Source organism: Filicampus tigris, chromosome 15 (assembly GCF_054856515.1).
Source record: "Filicampus tigris isolate MCC_2025a chromosome 15, RoL_Ftig_1.0, whole genome shotgun sequence".
Lineage (NCBI taxonomy): Eukaryota > Metazoa > Chordata > Actinopteri > Syngnathiformes > Syngnathidae > Filicampus > Filicampus tigris.
The window spans coordinates 2,942,971-2,966,481 of record NC_141231.1 but is presented as its reverse complement, the minus strand read 5'-3'; the positions used below and the strand labels follow the sequence as shown (position 1 = coordinate 2,966,481).

Genomic DNA, 23,511 nt, shown 5'->3' with positions numbered 1-23,511 from the left:
ATGTTGGTGTGTATATACATGTGTATATACACATGTTACTGCGTATATTTACATAGGTTTGATCCTGAATGTTTGCCGTCAATGTTATACATTAATGGCTACATTATGCCACCGTCCCTGTGTGACCTATATCTTTGCTGCTGTAACAATGAAAATGTCCCCACTGTGGGATCAATAAAGGCATTCTTATTTTATCTTATCTTATCTTAAAGAAAGCTCATAATTATCTTCAAGAATGGCCTTTCCAAAACCATGAATATTTGTTTACTATGCTTAAGAGCTGGGTTTGTGCCACGAAACCAACAAATTTAGATGAAATCTTCCAATTCTGTCAAGCAGAGTAATCAAAGATCCCGCTAGAATCATGCCAGAAGCTTGTTGATAGCTACTAAATATGTCTTGTGGTGCTGAAACATCATTTGAGACAAAGCGTTGTCTAACTGCGCATGAGTGGAGGTTTCTTTCTTTTGGTATTTTGCTAGACTTTGCGCTGGTAGAGTTGGCATAACGGGGCTTGTGTGCCTTTGTGCACTGTTGTGGTGTGGAAGTAGACTTTTCCCCGCCAATCTTCGTGGGATCCCTCATTTGCGTCAAAATCAGGGTGGTCGTAGCGCAAACCTGAGTATGCTGTGCCTGAAAATTCAGAAACAAAATAAACACCCAATTTGGGGCTCATACCTGGGCTCCCGGCTTGGAAGCGCAGACCACTAAACATTGAGCTAAAACTCTTAGCCACCGACATGCCGAATTGTCTTATGACCGCAATGAAAGGTACAACTGAGGCTGGCATCCGTTAAACATTTTCATTTTGGGGATGTGGACGGACCTTTCTCAAAGTATAAGCCCCCTCTATCCCAGCAGCATTCCCCTTCAACATGAGCCAAGAGACTGTGGATGCTATGACATTTCAGGCCTTACATTTTGTTTTCTGTCTGTTAGGCACATGATATACCTTCTGTGGTACCAGGCATTAAAATGAAGCAGAAATTGAAGAAAACAAGCGGGTCTCATAATTATTTTCCATGACTGCATGTTGTACAGCCATTCTGCCTCGGAAAAATTACATTTCAAATAACTAATTAAAAGCACAAAATTAAAATGATTCTCTTTCCCATGAGGAATGCATGTGATCATTGCAGGAGGTGTCTCTGCCTCCTCCTCAACGCTAAACACATGGTTAGCAACTACTCGTTGTGGAGTCAACAAAGTCAACAAGACGACTAATCTTTACATTTCCACTTCACCACTTCCACTGGATGGCAAACAAGTTGGCTGTTCCCTCCCACAACGGCGCAGACGCTCCTTCCTACTTGCACCTGGCTAGGAAAATACCAAAACAAAGAATACTCCACTCATGCACACACTTAGATTGCGCTTTGCGCAAGACTTGCGCTGGACACGAAAATAGGGCCCATAATGTACAGGTAGATTATTATCGAAAATGTCTGCTTAGCTAAACCATAGAGCTAAAACATCACCATGTATTTTATGTATTCTAAAGAACATAATAAAAGAATATGTTGCTCAAAAACAAACATCGTCAGAGCAAAATTGTTGGGCATCTGTGCACTTACAACAGCCCAAAAGTGCAGTTTAATGCTGGAAACTATAATGGGATCATCTGAATCTGTCTGGAAAGACTCTTCAGACACAACAATAGGCTGCTATGCACATTTCATTCCACCTTAGTGTGCTATTATGAAGTATTATGTGCAGCATTTTGACAACTCCACGGGATGTATGTGCATTTTATTATACCTTTTCAAATCATATGCAATACTAAGTCTTAGTTTTGCAGATAAACCATTCCAGTTGTTCTGAGGGTGTGATATAGGTCAGGAGGTTAGCATATTCATCATTTTGTAACAGTGTGAAGACTCTAACTACCGGTACATATTATGGAAATCAGTCTGGTCTCGCCGCCACCGACTCCATAAATATGCATATAAAAAATTTATAGCAAATTATGCTCCTGTTTTCCTGACAGGCAATTGCTTACTTTGTTTTTGTTATTCGTCAATCTTCCAAAGTCATACAGATGGACGACAAGAGCTGTTTACATGCATATCTCATTTCCAGTTACATTGTAGTTGCCATGAATTCATAACATTGTCTGACATGGTTCAAACCACATATTGTACTACCTGACACACAGTAGATTGACAACAGGGTTTTATAAGAACCATCATGTAAAGTGATGTGACATGAGCATGCACGCTGTTGGCTAAGGATGGTTAGAAAAGGATACAGATTTAATGGAAAATAGACTGTTGAATAAATTGCTGACAGATTGGTTACCTGACACAAAACACATCTGTGCTTTAATTTCATTTTTGTTAAAAAAAAAAAAATGGAAATCTATTATAAATAGTGTTGGAAAATTTCAGCAGGTCACTTCACTTGGGATGTAAGCTCAATTATTAGTTCATAAACAACAACCATTTTCCAATGCGTGTTCGTTTAATCTTTAAAGAAAGCATCCAATGTAAATCAAGACTCACACAAGTTGATTGAATTTGTCTCTGAAAGACAAGAATCAGACAAGGTCAGATCTGGGCTTCTTTTCTTACCTTGTGAACACGCACGCCCATGGGGGTGGAGTGAGAAAAGGATGCTGTCTAAGATGCAACCCTCACATATATAGCGTTGTCCTGTCAGATAAGTCTAATCAAAAATGTTGGTTCTGATCTTCTCCATCTATGGTTAATCACTTCACGGACCAGGTCGTCTGGCCCGGAGACATCCTTGGTCACAAGGACTTCTAGCTCTGTCACATATCCCTCAAAGCCACATTCCATTACATTAGACAAAGCTGTATGTGTGCAGTTATGTGAAGGCCTGTTGGTGTGCGTGTTACACAAGACACAAATAGTTTTCTTTCTTCCCTTTCTATTGATTGTTATATGACTTCTTATGTGTAAGGACATTTATCTGTTTGTGTGTGATGACCATAAATGTGTAATGCAATTACCGTCTGATCAACATATGGCTAATATATTGGCTAATATTCAGCCATCCATCTAGAGTCAGTAATTACTAGCCTGATACTAATATTGGAGAAATCCTTCAATAGAAAACAGTTAGGATGAGGCACATACACATTTTACCTGAGCCCGTAAATGCAGTAATGTTTAATATGATACAGCAGTTTCATAAAAAGTAACATTTGTACACTCTTAACTGTCTCACTGAAAATAATGTTTTAGTAAAAAGTTGAACAGCAGCACAGTGGAATAGTGGTTAGCATGTTTTCCTCACTGTCAAGCGGTTCTGGGTTCGAATGTCTACTCCTTCTCCCACAGTGCAAAATTTTGCATGCATATAATAGAAGACTCTAAATTGTCCATAGGTGGGAATGTTAGTGTTAATTGTTGTTTGTCAATACAGCATGAACCACTGGTGACCAATTTGGGGTGTACCCCACCTTTCCCCAAAGTTACCTAGGATGGGCTCCAGCTCACTCGCAATCATATTGAGGATAAGCGCTACAGGAAATGGATGGTTGGATCAAACAGACACATCAAAAATACACAGAAGCTGAGGACAAGGAAATACGCAACTCCTCTGTGAGCTGTTGAAATTGACTGTGCCTCCAGAGACGCAGTGTCTTCTTGAAGATACTTTTAATCTTTTACTGTATTTACTTCAAACCGTCCTCAGAATCAATAACCCCTCCCCCTCCATCTTCACCTCATGGTGCTTTATATCTCTCAATCTTTCACCTCGGCCCAGAAAAACAGACAGACAGCACTGATGTGACCCCCGGCAGTCATTTCACACCTTCAGTCTGACGTGTCTGGTAAATATATCCACCTCTCTTAGCAGACGAGCCGCCAATCTGCCCCCACCTCCACCTTTCACTGGCAAATCCCCCGAGGCTCAGGCAGACACCATAAAACTGTCTTTTATGGGGGCGGCGGGGGTGATTCTACTTTGGATGTGGAACCTACAGGGCTATATTGCTGCAATGCATTGTTGTTTAGCCAGAAAGTGTTTTATTTCTAGAGCTCAGTTCAGTGAATGTGGTGTCATACAATTCATTTTATTCTGCTAAATTTTGAAGTACACACTATGCGTTCAATCTGATTGTTCTGATGTCTTCTGCTCACAGTATATCGTAAGATGTGTACAGTGTTGTCTACTTACAAACGTCTCTTCATACGAAATTTTCAAGTTACGAAATGCCTCAACAGGAAAATATTGCCTCTTGTTACGAAAGAAATTTCAGGATAACAAAGGTAAAAATACAGTATGGGCTGCTACTCGCAGATCCAGAGTTTCTTGAACACAACATACTCATAGCTGCTCTACCTAGCATCTTGCTGGTATCCCATTGGCTAAGAGGGACCTCTACCGTATGTGTCTATGTGTGTAAATAGACAGGTAGATAGATAGATATGTGATAGATATGTCTATGGAGTGTCTTCATCATTCGCCCCTCGGGCCATGAGGTGTTCCGATAGTTTTACGTGAATTAAAAACGAGGAAAAGAAAAAAAGGAGAAAATCGTGTTTTTTTGTCCATACAAACAAAGCAAGAGATAATAGAAAAGTATGAAAAAGGGATGTGTTTGGTTGATCTCGCCAAAGAATATGACCGTAATCTATTGACAGTCGCCACGTTATTAAATAAAACGCCAGGCAAAAAGCACTTCTGAGTCAAACCATGAACCAAAGAGGGCAAAAAGCGATGAGGACAGCAATTAAAAGGTAAACGACAATAATTTTTATTATTTACTCTGTTCTTTATTTTTTACATTATGCACAACTCTCATTTATTGTGCAATAGTCTAATTGTAGCATGTATTTGTTACATGTTTTGATGCATTTTAATGCTGTATACAACATTTATGTCTGAATATTGAGGGGCTTGGAACGGATTAGGGCATTTACATGGAAAACACGTCCCTCCTTACAACATTTTCTACTTAAGAAATTTCTTCTAGAAACAATTAATTTCGTAAATAGAGGTACCACTGTATATGGCCAGAGCTGTGCATTTTACAAAAATTTTTTAATAAAACCTTTTTGTCCGGCCTGAAAAACAGAAAACAAAAGCCTGACTCACTGGGGCATGGAAGCCGGACTCAATGCGTCCACTTTTAGCACCTTGCAGCAGCTTTTTGGACCTTTATCTGAATTTAAGGACCTCAGAAGCCTCGCCGCATTTAAAGGAGACGCATTTAGTCTGGCCCTCAGTCTCGTAACATAGGGAAAACGTCACTTCGTCTCGCCTGTTCCCTCACTCAAATCTGTCCCCCAAACAACAACAACTCAATCTAACAACACTAGTGTTAGAGAAACCTCACGTCACCGCAAAAATATACGATTACACAGACGGACTATGCTTAGTCCAACTACTGTATTTTTGTATGTTTCCCGTTTATCATTTATCGCCTACAAAATGGGCATCTGTCATAGGCGGATGGACGGACCGGTCTGTCACATAGGTGGAATGCCCAGCTCTGGATATGGCGTGTGGTATTGACCAGTAATTGTATTAACCCATTAAGGATGGGAGTGCATAACCGCGTTTCTACCACTAGACCCGGGAGCGCTGTTGGGTCTTTGTACCCTTAAAGCAGAGAGCATGTACACGTAATTTTCTTTTTCTTATTTAATTATCGGTCTGTTAACCAATAAAATTCATCAGAATATACACGTGATGGTGTCGTAAGCCCACGGCGGATGTTCCCGAATTCTTTCAACTCATAATGGCGGTCAACCATCGATCGTGGGAGCTCTGAAATGAGTAACGGCAGTTATATAGACGACACATTTGTGGGTTTTGAACCTGTAGAACCAGTCGAACGTGATATAGTTAACATATATGTTTGTAGACAATGACAAAATCGACGTCTTTGGAACAGAATAGAGGATGGTAATTACCACTCGATTTTTTACATTGAAAATAGTGCTTATCTTGTATTGACACTTAATTTTCATATCTTCGATTGAAACAGTAAAGATTAATAAAATTGGGCCTGTGTGCAAGACAAATGTCTTAAGGTCTCAAATTCTTTTAGAATTATGTTTCTGATATGCTGAGATATTAATTATTTTGTACGTGTTGAATTTCTGGGAAAACCAGGTTTCAAGGGTAATTCCAAAGACGACCTTAGGTTTTGGGGAGTTGTTGAGCCAGGCGCTTTAGGCCTTAATAGGTCAAACTAATTTTAGTCACTGCCATGATTTCTCACCCAATATGTTATCAAAAGCCCAATATGCGCTCCGCGCGGGTGGGAAAGAGTGCTCAGTAGACTACTGACATTGAATCTGCAAAGTTGTTTTGAGTAATGATTTTGTCTTTATATTTAACTTTATTTCAATCCCACTTGAAAAATTAAACATAAAGTTGACATATGTGGTGATAGTAGTAATTCAGCCACATAGTTGGACGTCTCATACCCCCAAAATATTTCTACCTCCTCCCGTCTCACTAATCTACCGATATGAGATGCTAAAATGGGCCCTTACACTCAAGATGATATGTACTTCAGAAAACACTGCGCCACGTGTCCTTTATTGGTGCATGTCACTCGAAGTCAAGCATGCGTGTCTCATCATGGCCGTGTTGTGTTCATTAGAAGTTGCAAAAAATCTGGATTGGGCATCACACCCTGCTGTGTGAACATAGCCAAAGTGACCTTTGAATCTAAAATGCATTCATGCTACTGGATAAAATCAATATTCATTACTTTTGTTAGTAACTCTTGTGGAAATAAATCAATATGTGTCAGACAATGGACGTTGATATTGAGCACATACTGGCATACTACAGTATTGTGAGGAGATGGAATATTCCCTCATTTATACTGAAGCCACTGTGCTCACAAGGATGCTAACAATCTTGGCATCAGATCAGTCGCAGATGTAATGGTCCTTTGATGGACTCACTGCACTTCTGTTTTTAAACAAGAAAAGAACCATGCGGTAAACTTTGAGCGAAAACTTTGATATTAGTTGGAGGCCATGAAGGACAACACACTTTGCGTTAAACATCATACTGTAATGTAAATTTTAGACATATACAGACTTAAATTGACTGTTCTTTCTGCAGGACATGTTTTTAAACAAAATACACTTTTCTTGGCCAAATATAAGACAAACAAACCTTGGAAGAAAACATAAGTGGGTTTTTTTCTACTCAATGGAGGTTTGATAAAAGCAAGTGATTAACTTTAAAAACACAACAATGTGCCTTATTTTTGGACTGATTCAACCCATTGCATTTCATTTCACTTTTCGTCTATAGGATTGATATAGGTACAGTATGTACCGACCGGCATGTTTTGTTTTGTTGGCACCGTTGAGCTAAATGCCCAGACATAATACATTTCTTCTAATCCACTCTGAACTGTGTGAGTTTGTGAGTTTTGTGGGACTGCATTGAGATATTACTGGACTAAACTTTGAACTAATTGTGTCACAAGCATTTATTTAATTTGTTTTCATATTGTTATGCTGGCTGAAATTTAATACATTGTGCTCGGATCAAACCAAAGAAGAAACCCAAGATTCTGTATACTACACTGCAAATATACCGGTGTTTATTTTATCACCAACAAAGGTGTCTATATGCATCTACACTACCTGATGTTAAAGTAACATTTACAGAAGTGTTAAATGTTCAACACCCAATAGTGAGTTACAGCAACAAAATGTAGTGTTGACTGTGACGTTTTAGTGACACAATTGAGTGTTTAGATTTACAATAATGTGTCATGCCAAGACTATGCAGAGTGAGGGGAAAAAAATACCCCATACCTCACTACGTTAAATAAAACACATTACAAGGTTTCAATACTCAACTTTTTTTAAAATCCATTTCAGACAGCTCATATGAAACAGTAGTAAGGCACAATGTATGTTCTTTTATCATGCATGTGAAAACTGCCCATCATGTCAGTAATACAATCAGGTCAGACACACCAAGAACAATTAACAAATTATCCTCAATTCTAAATGCATTCAGGTAATCATCAACACTCGTATTAATAACAATTTCCCGTAAACTACACATTTCATTTTTAATACGCATACAACGGACATTTTAATTCTGGCATTCAGTTCCATAATTTTTCACCCTGGATGTAGTGGCACCACTTAACATTAGACATTGGACAAGACACTTACACCTGGTCTGGATAGTGTAGCATTTCTCTGTGCATGAACATTGCCTTCATTTTGACACAACTAGGGGTTGGACAAATATTTAATCGTGGACTTATATTCATCACCTGATGGCTGTTCAGATGTTGAGTGGTCTTGCAGGGTCTTTGGGCCACCTTCAAAATCACATGGCAGCAAAACAGACATATTGTCATAATATTGACACTAAACAATTAACAAAACATACTAAATTCCATTTCCTGGAGGCCTATTTGGCCAAATGAGGAGACCCATGAGGTTTGTGCAACTCAATATGTTAAACAAGGTTCTGACTTCTATGTTATACTTTTGAGTTGTGTTTGAGAACGTATTCCCCGTTTCTGTTAGTTCTTTCACTTGAGCTGTTATTCACATATAATCACGTTAGTGGCCGTTATCAACCGCTTAGCAACCAATCATAATTCGTCTTCCTGTCTCTCCACCAATCAGGGCGCAGTATTCTGCAGTGCATCCATGTTGAGAATCAGTGTGCAAATATCTTTCGTTGGGACCATTCGCTCCGTCCTCCTCTTTGTAATTCTCCTTACAGTTACATTTCCCTCCCTCAAACCGTTGCCCATGCATCCATGAGAATAAACACACAAACTTAATCAATCACAAATCACTCACTTGATCACACACACAGACACCTACACATATACATTAACATGAGCCCCAACAACATAACCCTTCAATAAAGAGTGGATGCCAATGTGAGTGTGAACATGGTCTGCTTTATTGTTCTGTTCGGACAACCTGGGGATATTAATGATTTTATAAATCAGACCTAATCCAGTCCTTCTTCGAGGTCAGAAGTTTGGGTCTCCATCCCGACACCTCTATTACACAATACTCACATGCGTTGGTGAGGCCTTATCTTTCAGTCTGGGGAAGAGTGTGACCATTGTACGGACATAAATTATGGGGACATTAACTTTTCACACAAACACTTCAATGCAATCAAGGACACGTGGCTTTTCATATCATCTTATTTACATGTTAAATTTTGGAGAATAGGCATATTGTGTGTCAAGCAGCAGACAATGACGCTCATTAAACTGAATGGAGTCAGCTGTATGACTCGTCAATCCCCAAAAAAGTCATCTGCAGCTTGTCACTCTAGCTGCCTACACTTGCCTCAACCATCCATCCATCCATTATCTGAACCGCTTTATCCTCACGAGGGTAGCGGGCGTGTTGGAGCCTATCCCAGCTGACTTTGGGCAGTAGGCGGGGTACGCCCTGAACTGATTGCCAGCTGCTTCAACCAAAACATGTTAAATACCGTTTTAATAAACCGATTGGCCATGTTGCCCGTTTGCCATCACATCGAACACATGAAATAGAAAACTAAAGTGGAAACCAAGTTATTAGGCAATTTTTTTCATCCATGAAATACTGTAGCATCATGTGAAAGTTTTGCCTACCGGAAAGAAGTTTGTTGACACCCCGTTTTAACAATGTATCAGTGTTGCATCCTAGACTATACAGGCTATTTAATTAGAGTGGTGTTAATGCAACACCGACATTCTGTTTTTAAAACTGTCCCCAAACTTTTAACAGTTGTTGAGGCCTTTGGAGAGGACATTTTGGAGTATAGGCATATTTGTCAAGCATCTGATAAATGATGCTCATTAGACTGAATGGATTCAGCTGGGCTACTCATCAGTACATATCTCCACGCTGGGCGCAGTAAAAGGCTCCTACCAGTTCACACATACACAGGATTTAATAGGAAGCGGAATTCAAGCAGAGTGAAAAGAAAAGTCATGGAAATAAGTATGAATAAATGTGCAACTCTTGCTGCCTGTTGCTTGAACCAAAATATGTTATTTACCGTGTTAAGGAACCCGATTGGCCATGTAGCTCATGTGATCATGTGACATCAGATCAAACACAACTATGATTGGCTAATTTGTTTCAAACAATATGAAACAGAAAACTCAAGTGGAAACCAAGTTATGAGGCAAAAACAAAAATCATCAAATACCATCATGGGAGAGTTTTGCCTACCTAGGGAAATTTGATACCGTTTTGCAAGCGAGGAGGAAAATGATGCTGAAGAAATGTCTTGACTAGTGAACTTCAATCATTACGTAAGGGGTGGTTCAATTTCAAATAGACAATGTATCAGTGTAACATCTTAAGCCTGGTTCACACGGCAGGATAATTAGCCGGATTTTGCCTCGATTCTCCCCTCCCGACAATCATAAGGATGCTCTGATTACCGTAGTGGCTTCAAAAGATAATCTTATCAGATATTCCTGCCGTGTGTGGCGTGTACGGACTGATTTCAGCCAGTCAGAAGGATGTTTGGGCCGCTCCGATCTCAAATCGGGGATATTCAACATATTGGATTGTTTTAGCGCAACTTCTCACCATGTGTGGTGTGGCCCGAGGGCAAACGCATAGTGACGATGCAGCAAGGAGGCACGGTTGGGGAATCCAAAATCAAAGGAGTCATGGCGCAACAGAGACTCCATGCTTGCTCTGTTTCCACTCCTTTGACCAATGCCTTTATATTTTACGTCACTTTTTTCTGCTAAAAACAGACCACAAACTATCGCCACTGGCTCCCCTTCGTCCGCCATGTTTGTTTACGCTGAAGTCAATTTTAATTTCGAGAAGTCCTGCGAGATTTCCCATCTGATCTGGGAATATTCATGGATGAAATCAGCTTGTGTGTGATGTGTTGAATTTGCCATGTGGCTGCACACCACACACTATTTCTTTAAAACTATTATATGTGATTTTTCTTCTCTTCATATGTGGGTTCTCTCAGATTTTTGAAATCTACTGACAATTTGAAAATCTTTCCATGTGAACCAGGCTTTACACTACACACTGCATGCTATTTCGCTTACTCAGTAGTTAAAATGCAACACCCACATTCTGTTTTTAACACTGACCCCAAACTTTTAACACTGTATATCTGCAATGTGTGCACTACACATAGTGTTTACCAAATATTTGCCAGATTTCATCCAACTCTCTCTGTCATCATATGAAATTATTTGAAAAATGCATTGAGTAATCTAACTAAACCTGATAGTGTGATTGTAGTTAGTTCTGATTTGTCTGATCAAGTATGAATGCTATCCCAAACCTATTGCGTACCAGTGTTGTTTTTGTCAACGATGGTGATGACAAAATTATTTTGTCAACGCCCCCTTTTTTTCCACGGTGATAACGAGATGATGACGAGCTAAACGTGGCTCTTGTCTCAAATTGTTAGTGTGTGCTCTGTCAGACGTTTGTAATGCATGACATCCCTTCTTATTGTGCATGTAATCTGTCTGTCCAAAAGTATCAGCAATGCTGCTGCAACCTATCCTTGTTTGGTCACGCCCACCATCTGGCCGGCACGCACGGCACACACACACACACACACACACCGGCACAACAAAACACATCTGCGGTCATTAGTCACACACACACTACTGAGACCTTTTTGCTGAGAGAGTTTTTAGCGCTACTGGTGACCTCAGTCGTGGCCGTCGAAATAGGGCAAGAGTCATTTTAAGCGCTTTCCTCAAACTGAATCAAGCTCGGTAGTCTACTTCTGCTAACAGCAAGCTGTTACTTAGTACAGAATACAGATATGTTACTGTGATAGAGTTTGTACTTGTAATACTGCATTAATCATAGAAGTCCCCTCGAGTCTATGTTGTTTTTATTTTATTTATTTTACTTAGTGCCATGTTTGCTTCATACTTTTAAGTATTCCTCTTCCATTGCTCATATTTTGGGCATGTATATGCTCATTGCACTTGAGCATGTTGGTCAAAAGAAATAAAGCCACAACAATTGCCAAAGAAAAGGCTTTGGTTTTCGGCTTATTTTGGAGTAATGAGCATTGATTCCACTGTTACCCATAATCATAATCCTTAGTAGGTCAGAAAGTCTTTGCTATTGGGTGGAAAACTTGTATGTCTATTTTTAACTAAAACTGACTAAAGGTAGACTAAAACTTTTTGGGAGTTTTCGTCAACTAGGCGAATGTACCACTTCACTATCAGTGACTGCTGTTGTTTAAAAGTAGTCTTAATCAAATTATTCTCTAAATGCATCTAATTACGACAAAGCGGTCTCAGAAAATGGTCCCCCTCAGCCTCATCCCGTGCAGATGTATGGGTTTACCTGATCACCACTAGAACTCCAATACTTATCATGATTAAAGTTGTTAGCTGATGAAATAGAGTGGGGAGTTTGAATTTAGAATTACAAATTGAATTAGAATCTTTATTGTCATTGAGAAACTCATCTTTCGCAGCGTATTTTGCTGCTGTGATAAGTAGCCTGTATTTCCTGGACAACATCAGGTTCTTTTGTTGTGCCACAAATTTGGTTGACACTTGGAGTCTAAATCCAACGGTATCTTCTTTGTTTGTGTAATTCTTTGTTTTGAAAACTGTCCCCAATGTTTTGTTTCACAGGAGCAAGAATGGATGTCTATTGATCAGAATGAGAATGAATGCTTTGCAGAAAGAAGTAGAAGGGATTGTGGGTATAAGAAGCCTGTGGATTTGTTGAGCACGGGCTGCCCAGGATTTTAGAAAAAGAAGAAAGAAATCACAACCATTTTGGCTTTTTTCCCCATGGCTTTGATTTTCAATATTTTATTTTTTCACACGTCCCTTCTTGCTATGTGAATATTTGAATTTGACACGGGATTTGTAGCAGAACAGGAAGGCTTGAAGCTGTAGTTAGCATTTGGGACTCGCCTGGTCAGACAATTTCAGAGAAATCTGCCATCAAACTTCCCTAGGTAGGCAGTATGAATTCTAATTTCAGAGAAATCTGAAATTGTGTTCTGGAAGAGGGAGGGTCGATCACGGGATTGCAGGGTAATAGATGGGTAAACTGCTAGGTAAGAGAAATAATCAATGTAAGGTGGATCCCCGCTTGTGGTAAATAAGGCCTGATCCCGACAGGAAATAGCGAATTCCCTTGCAAGTACACCATTAATTGTAACTTCCCGAAAAGTAACGGTCCCCGTGCATGTAATCTTCCACGTTTTGAAAACTTTTGTTATTCTATACGCTAAGTTTGCAGCACTTGCCCAAATTAATCAACCTCAACATACATTGTCTCTGTAAAACATCCAGCAGCAATTTTGGGAAATCCTTTAAGACGTATGCCTCTTCTTACACCCATGTACAGGAATATAGTCGATAAATCAATGTTTCCTAACTTTGTGGTTAAATTAGATATAGGATACTGATAAGATAACACAATCCCAGTTAGTGATTGAATATGCATGTGGCATTGTATTAATTTCAGGTATTTATGAAAATATCTGGCATTGTGTTGTGCTGTATGCATATTCAAGTTCTTGGGTTTTTTTTGTTTTGTTTTTTAATCTGTGTCATGTCCGTGTCATTGGCATTACTAGTGTCAAAATGACCAAGAAGTGTACAGGCTGTCTGCTTCAGAGCCATTAAAATCATGAAAAAAGTGTAATTGTAGGGCTGCTTAACGTTATGGGCAACCTTTCCCCATCTTACCTTGATAGAAGAGAATGTCATGTTTAAATCTAGCAAATGATGTAATACAAATGTAGAAATTTGGTAACGTATGAGTTCGGTTGAGTAAGCACCTAATTTAATGGTTTTTTTGGGCATATTTATAGCCACAGAAACCTTTCATTGCCTCAATTAAAGGGAAGCTACAATATAATACATATCATACATAGTGTAGACTATTCCATTTATTTTTAGTAAAAGATAATGTAACCAAATGTATCTGAGATTTAGTTAATTGTGGAACTATTCATTACTAGGAATAAAAAGAGGTGGGGATTTTACAAAATTGTGCTAGTTCGTCATTTGTCATCCGTCAGCGGTCAGGGTACCCGTCCCTCATTTGTCAGTACGTCATTTGTTGTGACAAACTGATTTGTAATCGTCAGTCCATCATTTAGGTCCGTCAGTTAGTCCGTCAAAAGTCTGTTGGTCTGTCATTTGGTCCCAAAAAAGGTCAGGAAAATAGGCTTCCATCAGTGACGGACTGACGGACCATCACCGATGGAGGCGGATGGTGAAAATTGCACTGACGGGTGAAACCCCACTTCTGTCAATCGTCAGTCCGTCCATTTTAAAAGGTGTCCCGTCATTCGTCAATTGTTAGCAAAACTGGCGTCCGTCTGACGGAATGCCTACTACCTCTGCGAATAATGTTATAATAATCACAGAGTAGAATAAAAAAACCTATAGAAAAAAATGTTTGATTCAAAATGTATTTATTAAAGTAACGTCGATCATCAGTAATCTGAAATTAAATCGTAGTCATCTGAATTGTAATAGAAGATTTGCACCCCAAAAGGGTTAGTGTAGTTTTTTTTTGGGTGCATACAGATGTTCATCATGAAGTGATCTTTGGGTATGCAGTATTGTCAAGCTATTTGTTTGTCCTGTTGTTTGATTTTTTTTTTCTTTGTCGAATCCATTTGTGCTCACAGATGAATTGGCAGATGGTTAGTCGGTCAGACAAATTACTGCAGGGCTCAGACTTCCGTTTCTTGTTTGACGGTCCACTTAGTCGCATATGAACATGGTCATTTAGATCAATCAATGTCAGTTATGTGTAACCACATCAAACTGACCCTGCCGATACAGTCAGGGAGCTATGCGTTCAACAGCAGAGAGCCGAATGTTGCCCAACTAAGGAGTGGCAAGATGAAGCTTGGCAGCACAATGCTTCTCTGTTTGAATCTCATCTCAGGCCTCCTGTGTGGAGTTAGCATGAATTCTATTTGTTTCCTCCCTCATTTCCCAAACATACATGTAAGATTAATTGAAGATGCTTAATTGTCCTTAGGTGGGAATTTGAGTGTGAATTGTTGCCCTGTGATTGCCCACAGCTCACCAGTCACCATAATGAGGACAGCCAGTGTAGAAAATGGTTGGATAAAACATGAGGCCCAGTTAAGAATGCTGGCAGCAATATTTGGAACACGTTCACTTACTCTTTGATTGAAGAAACCAGGAAACAACATCTACCTAGATGAATGAAGTTGAAACTGTTTCCTTCCTGCTCTCCTGGTATCTCCTTCACACTCATGACACAGTGCTGTGGTGACGTGCAAAGGTCTGCCGATGCTCGGGGCCTCAATGCATAATCGTAGTTTAGTCAATTTGCCTACAGTAATTTCTCCTCCAACACTGTGGTTACGTTACAGTCCATTCCAACAATAAATGAAAATGGCTTCTTTTATTTTTTTTGTTTTTTTTGTAGGTGAGATACTTTAAAACATAACACAAAAATATTGTACAACCCGTATAAAAAATACATGAACATGTGTAATGACACTTGGAAATAACACCACCTAGTGTGACGATCGTTAATTTTTAGTTTATTTTATTGTTTTAGTTTATTTTAATATATTATCTTCTCATTCTTTGCTACTCCTGTCGCCATCATTAGTTTTCTTTGTGACATATCTCTTCCACTTCCCATGTAGATTTAGAGGTATATCATCCGTCGTTGCGACATCACCTTATCACCTAATACAGCAGTCAGCAATGTTTCAATGTTTATTGAATTTGGCAGACTAAGTTAAAAGTCCTTGAGACTTGTCCTTACCAAATAAACGAAGCAAAAAACGCCCATCATGATTCATGTCCAACGCAGTGTGACAACACATCCCAAGACCCAGCCCTGGCTATTACAGATGGATAAACCACATTTTCATACATTTCACGGTTCCCAGTGACAATTTTGTGCCATTGAGTTGCACATAAGTGGAAGCAAGTAGCATGTTCCCATGAGCCATGGCCCACATACATTTTTCAACAAATATGAAGAAAAAAAAACATACCGTAGGTGCACCTGTTCTAGAGCTGTGCAATCACTGAAACGACTCAAGAGGTAAAAGAACTCCACTAACATGACCTGGATTCACAAAATGTAGATGAATAGATGACTTAGTGACGTGACACTGTAACTGGTTTGTTTTGGCGGCGATGGACAGTATGCGACATGTGTATTGGGTCACCATTCTCTCTGGACAGACAGCCAAAACCTCCATAGTGTGGTGTACCATTTATCACCACTAAAATTTCAAACTGCCCGGAGCCTGAGCACAACCTCCCCTGCAGTGCTGGGAGGCACAGAAAATGTCTGGCCATGACACCAGCTTTGAAAAATGACCAGTGTTTGGCAAATTAGTTTGAAAAAACAACTTTTTTTAAATCAAATAAAAAATCTCTCCAGTGAAGCTACCCAACACAGAAATGTAACAAGCTTAGCAACAAAAAAAATTACAAAAGTAGCTAAACTACATCAAAGCTTTTTTTTTTTTTTTTTTAAACATTGAATCAAATGTTGTAATTGTTCTATTGGGTATAGAAAAGGCAGACCTTTTTTAGGAAAGCTCCCAGAGGGTGTGTTCCAACTACAGGGGGAATCACACTCCTCTCAGCCTCCCTATTAAGGTCGAGTCAGGGGTTCTGGAAGGGAGATTCCGTCGGGGAATCGAATCTCGGATCCAGGAGGAGCTGTGTGGTTTTCGTCCTGGCTGTGGAACAGTGGACCAGCTCCACATGTCTACATGTGTTTTGTTGACTTTAAAAAGTCGTTCGACTATCTCCCAAAAGCTGGTATCTTTGTTTGTGAGATTGTTTGTAAAAAGTTCCAGTTTTTCTTGTCGCTAAGAAATGTTGAACAATTTTGAAGAAAAACCCTTTCGCGTCAAGTGCTTTCAGTGACATGTTCATCTGTTAGTCTTTTTTTTTTTTTTTTTTTAGGCAAATTTTTGAACAATGTTCAAAATTTCACTTGCTTGGACAATCTCAAGAAAAATACTGTGTACATCAGTTGGTGTAGTTCCATAATCAATATTTTGTGTGGGATATTTTGTGATAGACAAGGACCAATGTTCTCAAAATAATTATTGAATTCATTTGCAATTTCTTCTTTTCTGTAGATTTCCAAATTATCCTTGATAAAATCATTTGGAATAGTTGGTTTGGTCTTGTCTTTGTGCAAGACAGTGTTTATTGCACCCCATATGGGGTTTTTTTGTACCATTTTTATATTTATCTCGAAATTTTGTGTAGTAATCCTTTTTTTTGTCTTTTTAGGACTGAGTTGAGTTTATTTAAATATTTTTATACCTATGTTTCAAGTGGAATTATATGTAAGTCTAATGTACTGTAATCAGATGCAAAGATGATCGTGAGTGGTCCACGTGAGATCGTAAATGCTGCTTAGGATACATCAGAGGTCCCTCGATTCATGCTAGCCCAACAACTTGCTACTTGCAATGTCTGAGGAGCAAAGAGCTAGGAACGTTGAAATTAAGAGACTTGAGATGAACCCTATACCTCCCTGGGAAAGCCTTTTAAAAATGGATGAAGTGACAAGGGAAAACAAAATCAGGGCTTCCCTGCTTAGGCTGCTGCTCCCATGATATACATAAGGATGTAAGGAAGCAAGGATGGATGGATGTGTATAAATAAACACATAATACTAAAATCTTTGGATGATCATGTTTCTTACTACCAGTGCAATATCAATGTCTTGCAGTTGCAAGAGCTCCGCAACTTACCAGCAGCATACCGTTCAATGCAAAATACCAACATTTATACAAGGATGGGGAAAATACGCCTGCATGTGCAAAAGGCCTATGATCACAAAAGAGTAAATTGCTGCCCCACCACCCACACAGACCTCCAACCACCCCGTAATACACTCGGGCTTTCAGGACCTGACATTAAAAAAGGGAAAAAAAGGGACAAGACACAGTGCCTGACAGTGTTTCTTTTCTGAGCGGCAGAACAAACATAAGTACCAAGAAAGAACAACAGTTGACTTAAGTATGCAACCCTGTGGGGAGCCAGCTATATTAGTAGTGGGCATCTTTTTTACACCATCCAAGGCAGATAGGTACGTGACAGCAAACAGTAAAGATGTACCGTACTTTCCGGACTATAAGCCGCTATTTTATTCCTAGATTTTGAACCATGCAGTTTGTATAAAGGTGAGGCTATTCTGTGGATTTTTCATCCACCGCTAACGGCGGTCTAACCAGAATTACAATACAACACAATTGCCATTAACAGGATGTGACTGCAGGTGGAGGAGTTCAACAGGCGAGGGCGCTATGCACTAGGTTATGAATTAGGTGGTATGCCGAACTACAGCAATAAAAGGTGGATGTTAACTGTAGCGGACAGTGAAATGAAGATAAGTATTGTTTATTTTCTCTTGGTTCTGTTCCATTTTAGTCAGCAAAGTTGCTGCTGTGTTAAAAGGCACTGTTAGAAAATAATCTGTTCAGGTACATACTTGTAAATTTACAATTCAAAATCGTTCTGTAAATGCAGTAAATAATTAATTTTTCAACATAGGTGCGGCTATATATATATATATATATACATATATATATATACATATATATATATATATATATATATATATATATATATATATATATATATATATATATATTTTTTTTTTTTTTTTTTTTTTAATAGAGTGGGTGCGGCTTACATAAAGATGCAGCTTATAGTCCGTAAAATACGGTATTTAAGGTTTAGACCTGCCTGAGGAAATGTAGCTTCTGTGGACACTATCACAATATATGATCACTAAAGTAACTTTAGTACTGAAATGACGTTCGATGTTGTGAAATGTACATGTAGTTAAACTAGTAATGTTGTTACTGCCCAACACTGATAATTGGATGGATTGACGAATGTAATTATTGTATTCCTCCTTTTATTTGTTTGACCAGTAAAAGAAATTCACTTATCAGTCTGTTTCTAAAGCACTTACTGCTCTGACTCAAAAGGAATTTTATGTTCCCACGTTGAATATAAATCCTACCATCTGGAACTTATTCTTTGTTTTATCTGTTGTTGATGTTTTTGTCATCAGGAAAACACACACCTAAATATCAGAAATGAAAGAAATTATATGATTTGATTTCTCTGGCCCAGTTGCCTAGGTTGTGTGTTGAGTCAAATATCTTCCCTTTTTACACAGCTGGAAGCCTTCCAAAGCCTCAGGTGAAGACAGCTTCTCTTGGTCAGGCTGGTAAGGCGCGATCACCTCTGCTTCCTGTCTCAGTTCCTACAGCGCCCGGCATACCAGAGGAAGGAGGAACAAAACCCACGGAGGATTCGGCTGCCAACGTAAGTTGAGACCAAAGCAATGTTGCAAATGTTGACGAATGGCCCATAACGTTGAGAGGTATTCTAGGTTGGTATTGTATTGGCAAAAAGAAGTAGTGAAGGCTAAGGAGAAGACTATAGAAGGCTCAAAGAACATGAATTGAGGAATAGGGCATAAAAAGAATAAGAAAGAAGTGGAAGGATGAGAGCGTACCCTTGAGAAGACATTCAGAAAAAGAGGCCGAGACCAAGAGAAAAAGAGGAGACATTCAATTTCAGTGGTGGACAAGCATGGAAGGCAAAGCCTTTCCTGCTGGCCTCGATGCCATCAGAAGAAATGACTTACATTTACGGTTTGAATTAGTTTGTTTTTTATATCGATTTATTTCTAACAGTCTAATCATTCATTCAATAATTCATTTCATAATGTTTTTCTTGGCTGTATGGATATATTTAGTCCAATCCAAGGAGCCTCTTTGTGCTGCCATGTTAATCTAAAAATGCCCAGGGCCTTCAGTAACAGTAGTTCTGATGGGACTGTTTCTTTAACCGATCAGATTCAAATTCATCCTCACAGGATGACATTAACGTTAGCATTTTGCCATTCTCTGATTTGTTGGTCAGAGCAAGCTAAATTTGACGAGCACAGCAGGAGCACCCACACCAGTGCAAGTCTGGCACAACGCGCGGTCACATGGGTGCAGTTTTCTTTCTTTTGGGATTTTCCTAGTTTGCACGATGTTTTGTGATGGAACTCAGTCGACTCGCAGCTAGTTGAAGTGACCTCCCTCATTCCCTTTAAAATCAGGATGGTCGAGGTGCACACAGTTCCTGACATTGCAAAGCAGAAATTGACCTGTTGGGCTCCGTGCATGCGACTGGCGCTTGCAAAGTGCCTTTATGCAGGTAAAATGCAAGATCTCCCCTTGTGGATGATGCACCTCCAATTGTGCGCCAGTGTGTGACCGCCCCACCACCATCCATAGTTGTACTGCGTGGTCAGGGGGGTGCTAGTAATTAATTAGTAAGTATTATATATTTTTTCAGCTCCAATCCCCTGAATTTGTTGGAATAGTTGGAAAAACTCCTCTGGTGAAAATTTTCCCAGTCCTGACAAGATTTACCCCTGCCTCGATGATCTCGAAGTTTAGCCTAATCTCGTTTTATGGCTGACAAAAGGACAATAACATATCAGTGCTGAAGTTTAAAATGCTCCTGGATTCCTCAATCCCACTGTGTCCAGGGATGGAATTTTCCGAATACTGTAAACCAAATCAATGCAGGTACATAAGGGTTTTGGTTGATATTTGATATTGCGCTGTAGTCATGTTGTTATACCTCATGATGTTTTGATTTGGCATTTGGCTGAGGTGTTATCTTTAAATCATGGCTGCAGCCAAGCAGATTTATTTGATTGCTCCAATTGAAGACATTTGAGGCTCTTAACTTTACTCTGAAGAAGTACTTGGACTTTTGATCTGCCATATTGAGCAAAACAAGAAGTCTGCGAAGGAGGCAGTGAATGATGCGTCGAACATTGTGATTGACCATTGCAATGAAGAGACACTACCCTGGCTTCTCAATGAGTTAAGGAATGTCAAACAAAACAAGGGGCAGGGCGATGCTCAGGCAATCCCTGAAGAAGTCTTTTAAGAAATGCTGCCTATGCTTTAAACATTGTCACAAATGGAGGAGGCATTTCTTTTTGCTCAGCATGAACTAACCAGTGATGAGCAGCAACTTCTCAGCAACTTCTCTTTCAAGTTGTTTTGTGAAATTCTACAGAATTCCTTTTTGGGCTCCAAAAAGAAGAGTTTTGAAGACCATGTAACAGTTTAACATACAGTTTAACACACAGTCCAACAACATTTAACAGTCAGTGTTAAAGTTTATCAGACAATTTAATATTTTGATGTCAAAACTGGGGAGGCACGGTGGTCGACTGGTTAGCATGTCCGCCTCACAGTTCAGAGGTCGTGGGTTTTATTCTGGCTCCGGCCTTCCTGTGTGGAGTTTGCATGTTCTCCCCGTGCCTGCGTGTTTTTTCTCCGGGTACTCCGGTTTCCTCCCACATTCCAAAAACATGCTTGGTAGGTTGATTGGACACTCTAAATTGCCCCTAGGTGTGGTTGTGAGTGCGGATGTTTGTTTGTCTCTGTGTGCCCTGAGATTGGCTGGCAACCAATTCTGGCAACCGCCTACTGCCCAAAGACAGCTGGGATAGGCCACCCTAATATACTGTATATACATATGCATATATACAATTATACACAGATATGGGCCTCCCGGACGGATGTACATCTTGTGGACGGATGGACAGGGGATGAGAAGTCTTTTAAAAAGAACTGGCTAAGCAAGGACGGAAGTGATTTTTTTTCCGTCCCTCTATTCATCGCTAACCGGGTCAAATAACGAATCACGTGTTGTGTGGGGTTCTATTAAAAAGCAAGACCACGGGTCTCTTCTGCGATACCACAGAGCCGCCTTGATTAACTGACTGCACAACACTTCATGTGGTAGTGTAGTAACATTGCACAGGCATAGTCTGCCCTCTGGTGGTTCAACACATGGACTATGCCACAGAACCTCATTTCACTGACTGACAGAAACACGTGCAGCCTGTCTTGTGTGTGATCCGGAATAAGATATTGGGCGTAGGAAAAAGGTGGATAGCAATTTTCTTTTGTTAACTGTTATCATTTAGTATTGGGCTGGACCGTTAATTCAATATCAATATGTATCACGATTGACACGTGATTGATGTCAATAGAAAATGCCTTCGATAAAACTTAAAATGAGAAAACAAACCCGATCGCGGCATGGTGCATGATGTAGGCAGGGCGCATCCGCCTCCAAACACGAAGAAGTTAAACCAACAAAGAAGAAGCCGCTAAACCAATGAAGAAGAAACATTTAAATCAACGAACAACAAGCAGCTAACCCAACAGAGCATGCGTGCAGGCCCCAGCGGCCGTGCGCCATACTCGCATTGAGTGAGCGGCTTAACTTCGTTCATGTAAATGACCAGTCGACTCAGTACATCTCTTACAATAAAATGTAAAACATTGAACACCTGTGGTATACAAGTAAAGGAGTCCCCTGTCTTTGACATGCTAGCGCCAGTTAGCCATGTCCAACTCTTGGCATCGCACTCAAATTAAAATCAAGCAAGCAAGTAAAATATGAATGGACAATGGCAATAATGAGTCTAAAAAAATAAAGTAGTCCTAAGACTGTCGGTCAATGATAATGTATGCACTGCGAGAGAGTATTAGTTCGCTTACATTGTATGAACATTAGGGATGTAACGATTTATCGAAAATCAGTTTTATATGAATATAAATGCTTAAAATATGCATCTATGTAAAAAAAATAAAAGAGTCAATTCGCAACGCCATGTTAACTATAGCAGTTCATTTTGATAGTGGACACATCGTTTATTTATATATTTTATTACTAGCTGTTGTGTTTTTCTCTCGAAAAAAAGCCTCGTATCTCACGATTCTCTGCATCGCACATGCGCATTCGTGGTAATCCGGGTCATCCGTGATGTAAACAGAAGCATTAGTTTACATTTATGCTACAGTACACAAAAACAGTGAACTGTTATTTTTTAAAATAGTTTTGAAACTAAGGATTTGGACGGACAGTGTTGGTTTTATAAGACGGAGGAACGAGGACGGAAGGGTACCCAGGTCATGGACGGAGGACGGACCCGTAAAAAGGGGTAAAGTGCCCAACTCTGGATATATATATATATATATATATATATATATAGAGAGAGAGAGAGAGAGAGAGAGAGAGAGAGAGAGAGAGAGAGAGAGAAAGACATTTGGGTGAGAAGAAAAGTTGAGTGAAGGAGGGAGAGGAGAGTGTAAAGTAAAGAGGAAATGACAAGATGAAGTGATGGTATGCTGGATGTGGAAACTTTCACATTCATATTCATATCTACTCAAAGACAATAGAACAGGACAAGTGGTTGCCATGACAACCACAAGGAGCAGGCAGAAAATGGTAGAAAAAGGAAGACCACCAAGAAAGTCCAGAAACGAGGGAAAGAGAAGGTGGATGGGAGGATGGAGAGAAAAAATACATGTATGGTGAGTATGTAGTCATGACAACGGGAGTAGAGAGACTCTTCGTGAGGGACAGATGAGAGTGAGTAAGAGGAGAAAAAAGGGGTTGCAAAAGTAAAGATAGGTCGAAGGAAAAGCAATCGAAGTGATAGGTGTTGAAAAAGGAAT

General features: G+C 39.6%; 1 protein-coding gene across 2 annotated transcripts in view; it reads left to right on the top strand.

The window, feature by feature from the left end:
* Window positions 1-23,511, top strand: part of dcc (DCC netrin 1 receptor) — a 368,958-nt gene that overhangs the window by 333,329 nt on the left and 12,118 nt on the right. For both annotated transcript variants that reach the window (XM_086054077.1, XM_086054076.1), the window contains exon 28: window positions 19,140-19,288. In XM_086054077.1, coding sequence (XP_085910203.1) covers window positions 19,140-19,288 — 149 coding nt within the window. The remainder of the gene's footprint in view (window positions 1-19,139; window positions 19,289-23,511) is intronic.